The sequence below is a fragment of the Engraulis encrasicolus genome, chromosome 5 (genome assembly GCF_034702125.1).
Source record: "Engraulis encrasicolus isolate BLACKSEA-1 chromosome 5, IST_EnEncr_1.0, whole genome shotgun sequence".
In the NCBI taxonomy this organism is placed as follows: domain Eukaryota; kingdom Metazoa; phylum Chordata; class Actinopteri; order Clupeiformes; family Engraulidae; genus Engraulis; species Engraulis encrasicolus.
Genome location: NC_085861.1, coordinates 37,938,474 through 37,943,473, shown reverse-complemented (window position 1 = coordinate 37,943,473; position 5,000 = coordinate 37,938,474). Strand labels below are relative to the sequence as shown.

Genomic DNA, 5,000 nt, shown 5'->3' with positions numbered 1-5,000 from the left:
CTATCTGCATAGCTGGAATTGTTTCCACTTTCTAGAATTGATGACATGACGGGTAGTAGGAGGTTTCATCTTGGTTAATGATTACCATATTGAACATCTCCGCAGGCTCCAGTTGCATATTAGATGTGTGTGTGTATGCACATGCGGCAGTGGGCCACAGAACACGTGTTTCTACAGCCCTCTCCACGCTTCCCTGCACTTTGGTTGACTACTTGGCTGTTGCCTGTAGGGGGGGGGGGTTGTGCTGCTAGATATTGTGTGTGCGCGCCTGTGTGTGTGTGTCTGAGTGTTGCCAGACATTGTACAGTCTCTGTGTGAGATGAAAGCCAGATGCTGCTGCTTGCTAATATCCACCCAATCACCCTGACTCCTCACCCTTCTGCTCCCGCCCCTTTCTCCTTAGATTGACATCCAGATCCGCGACGCGATTGGTCGACAGCACCAGTGCGCCACGATCCAGCTGGACTTCCAGCTGCCAATCAGGTTCAACCTGGAGTATGTGGGGTGAGTGTACATAATCAGATGTATTGTAGGGATGTAGTCCCTGATATATATACTGTATATATATATCCTGACTGTTAGTTTTGTTGAATCAACCAGACAATCTGGCTTTTCAAATGACAAACGAAACATGTGTCAAGTCCCAAGAAACAGTCCAGTTGCTCAGTGCTAAACTCCCTGGATGTAGCCATTACCCAGTGAGATGTAGCCTAGAGCAGTGTGTCCTAAACTGCGGTATGCAAGACGTAATGTAGGGGATACGTGGGAAGAAAAAGTTGGTGGGGGCTACGTGGCTGGAGATCAAATGCCTCAAGGGGGTACAAGATATTAAAAAGTTTGGGGAGCGCTGGCCTGTGGTAGGGTACAGTGTGTGGGGTGAGTGAGTGTGGCTGCTGTCAGAGCGATAGCGATCTGATATCCATCTGAACAGACTCCAGACCTCAGCCTCATACAGGCTTCAGGCACATCTCTTCCTGTTTACCCAACTCTATGGTTCTGTTTCCTCTCTCCACTATTGTTTTAACATCACACACACACACACACACACACACACACACACACACACACACACACACACACACACACACACACACACACACACACACACACACACACACACAAACTACCGTCATTAATAGAGCTTGAAAGTCCCGCCCTTTAGTTCCGCATTTCACGGGACCTAAGCTGATCATCTAACAACATGGTAGCAAGTAAATATCTTTTGATTTCAGTCATTATATGCGCTGGGATACAAATATGCTGTTTAAGAGGCTAGATATAGATTATTCATGCAGAAGTATCAATATTTTGTTCCGAGGTCGTCTGCGTGAAAAATGTGAAGAAACACCCCCTTCTAAGTCGTTTGGAGTTTCGTACGAAAAATTAAACAAAAATATTAGAAACAACATGTGTGGAACTCGTGGCACAATGTGAAGGGGATCGAAATACCATTTTAATACCGCCATTGGATTACATGCTACGATTTTCGGCAGAAAAAGCTGTTGAGGTCCCATGAAATCGCGGGAAGTGACGTCACTTTCAAGCTCTATATGATCCCCCACCCATACACAACACAGCCATCAATACACACACACACTCACACACACACACACACACACACACACACCACCACCACCAACATCACCCACCAACACACACACACACACACACACCACCATAAATATTACCCCTGCCACACACACACACACACACACACACACACACACACACACACACACACACACACACACACACACACACACACACACACACACACACACAAACAATAAAGCTCCTCCTGTTTGTGCGCTCACATTTGTTGGCCGGATAGTGGTATGCACAAGCTGGTGATGGTCCACAGATAACACACACACACACACACACACACACACACACACACACACACACACACACACACACACACACACACACACACACACACACACACACACACACACACACACACACACACACATAATAAAGCACATACTCTCCTGTGTATGTAGGTCTGATGGTGGTATGCACCGGCCCGTGATGATCCACAGAGCAGTGCTTGGTTCTGTGGAGAGAATGATCGCCATCTTAGCTGAGAACTTTGGAGGGAAATGGTGAGACGCTTTCTCTTTGTCCCCTCCTCTTCTTCTCTTGGTCTCTTCTCTTCTCTTCTCTTCTCTTCTCTTCTCTTCTCTTCTCTTCTCTTCTCTTCTCTTCTCTTCTCTTCTCTTCTCTTCTCTTCTCTTCTCTTCTCTTCTCTTCTCTTCTCTTCTCTTCTCTTCTCTTCTAGTCTCTTCTCTTCTCTTCTTGTCTCTTTTCCTCTCCTCTTCTCTTCTTTTCTCTTCTCTTCTTTTCTCTTCTCTCCTCTCCTCTTCTTTTCTCTTCTCTTCTCTCCTCTTCTCTGCTCCTCTGCTCCTCTTTTCTTGTCTCCTTTCTTCTTTTTTTCTCGTCTCTATTTCTGTGTCTGTGCATCTTGACTTGATGCTGGAAAGTCCTTGGACTACTTCCAAGCTCAAATGAATGATAATGGTCTCAATTGTCTTTGTGTTTACATTTGTCTAATAAGTTTCCCTCCAACTCTGCCCCGCCCCCCCCCCCCCCATGTCTCTCTCTGTCTCTCTCTTCAGGCCCTTCTGGTTGTCTCCAGCGCAGGTCATGGTGATCCCCATAGGTGGCGATAGTGAGCAGTATGCTCAGGAGGTGAGTGATGCCTAATGACCGACAATCCGTAACCAATGAGAATGGTCAGGGACTGAAGTTGTCTAAGTGGTACTACAGCTAGTTGGCGATCGCGGGCAAGTAGTAGTAACTAATAAGTATTTTTTTTTCCCACGAAATATTGATAATGCATTCTGAACTAGTCCTAAAAAGAACTAGTTCGTGCCATCATTAAATTTTTAGCACCACCATTTTTTGCACATATTATATACTGAGTCAGCATGCTGCATTTATGCGGCCAAATCCATATACATTAGCATGTACATAGCATAGCATATAGCACATACATGTGGAAATGCCCTGGTGGAAAACCTAAACACCCAATGAACTTGACAATACCTCCTCTGATAGTAGAAGACCAACCATAGTTCATAACAGGAAATCTCTATTTAAGAGGTTGGTGATTGGAAATTGGAGTAAAAAAATATTTTTTTAGCACTTAGTTCGCACTATTGAGTCCCCTTCAGGTTTTCCAGTCAGCCCTTCCATCTAGGTGGAACTGCACGTTTTTGATGGTACAATAGGAGCCAATGGAACTGACCCTTGTCTTACACCTTCTGTGTGCCTCACTGACTTAATGTTTATGCCTACTGACCCTCATAGATGCTAATCGTACACAACTCACACTTGTCTCACACACATGCAACTCGCATTTCAGACCAATCTCATGCATGCAATGCACACGCATCTCAAAAAGGCGGCTTGTACACATCTCGCACACACAGAGACCAACACACATCAACACACACGCACAACAGCTTTGATTGGTAGACCAGATCATGTTAATCCTTTTTACCACACTGAGAGCTGAGGCCAGGTGAACCTGTTCACCGTACCACACACACACATACACACACACACACACACACACACACACACACACACACACACACACACACACACACACACACACACACACACACACACGGGCGCACACAGGCGCCCGCCCACACACACACACATACGCACACGCGACACACTTCTCTCTGGCTCGCGTTCTCAATTTCCAAGCGATGGTGTCTCATAAACTCATGGACACGTCTGGTTCCCTTAAGGTGGTATGCAAACTGAAAGCAGCCGGCTTCATGGCGGACGTGGATGACGATCCTGGCGCCACCTTAAACAAGAGGATACGCAGCGCACAGCTGGCCCAGTATAACTACGTCTTCGGTGAGTCCAGAGACAGAGGTGTGTGTGTGTGTGTGTGTGTGTGTGTGTGTGTGTGTGTGTGCGTGTGTGTGTGTTCGTGTGTGTGTTTGCGTGTGTGTGTCTGTGTTTTGTTTGTGTGTGCGTGTGTCTGTGTGTGTGTGTGTGTGTGTGTGTGTGTGTGTGTGTGTGTGTGTGTGTGTGTGTGTTATCTTTGGGTTGTGCGAGTGTCTGACCTGGATGTATCTCCCAGAAGAGACTCCTTCACAGCCAGAGATTACACAGCCAGCTCAGGCCTAGGGACCACATAAGTCAGTTCAGGCCTAGAGGGTCTGGGAACACATTAGCCAGAATATACAATAAATGCATATAGGATTTTTTATTGTTTTATTTTATTTCATTATTGCCAGTATTTCTTATTTTATTCTACTCTGTATTTTTTGTATGTTTGTTTAGTCTTGTCATTGTGTACTGTTGTAATTGTATGTCCAATTGTTTGTTGTATGGCTCCCAAAACGCAAGACAAATGCCCCTCGCGGCAGTAAAGGTGTTCATTCATTCATTCATTCATTCATTCATTCATTCATTCATTCATTCATTCATTCATTCATTCATTCATTCATTCATTCATTCAGGCCCAGAGAATACTCTGGTGAACTCCAGCTGTTTTCTTAGTGTCTGCTTAACTGCAGCCAGTTCAGGCCTAGAGAGTCTGGATATCTCCTCCTTCTTCAAGCTGTTGGAGAGTGTGTGTGCATGTGTGCGTGCATGCGAGAGAGAAAGAGAGTGGATGGGAGGAAAAGGGGTTAGATTAGGGCATTTTAGTTGACGAGATTTGTTTGGGGGTGTTATGGATGACTGGTGTGTGTGTGTGCGTGCGTGCGTGCGTGAGGGTATTTAAGATTGTTTGGTCTGGTTGAGCGGTTGTGCAAGTCTGATTCCAGTCTATCGGGATGACCAGCTGGAGTCTGCTTGTTGCCAAAAAGGGGCAAAAGAGCCGCAGAGATCAGAGATCAGTGTCATTATTTTCTTAGAGGTCACTGACTTTTACACCTTATTTTAGATGTGGTTTCAGCAAAGATAGGAGATTTAATCTCACTTGGACTAATCTCTGCTCTTTTACCGGAGAGACAAACACAACA

The 5,000-nt window shown here is 45.5% G+C and overlaps 2 protein-coding genes across 2 annotated transcripts in view; both read left to right on the top strand.

Moving 5' to 3' along the window:
- Positions 1 to 5,000, top strand: part of prpf3 (PRP3 pre-mRNA processing factor 3 homolog (yeast)) — a 99,956-nt gene that overhangs the window by 83,149 nt on the left and 11,807 nt on the right. The window lies entirely within an intron of this gene.
- Positions 1 to 5,000, top strand: part of tars2 (threonyl-tRNA synthetase 2, mitochondrial) — a 44,275-nt gene that overhangs the window by 37,318 nt on the left and 1,957 nt on the right. The window contains exons 14-17 of the mRNA XM_063199248.1: positions 404 to 504; positions 2,007 to 2,108; positions 2,622 to 2,694; positions 3,768 to 3,882. Coding sequence (XP_063055318.1) covers positions 404 to 504; positions 2,007 to 2,108; positions 2,622 to 2,694; positions 3,768 to 3,882 — 391 coding nt within the window. The remainder of the gene's footprint in view (positions 1 to 403; positions 505 to 2,006; positions 2,109 to 2,621; positions 2,695 to 3,767; positions 3,883 to 5,000) is intronic.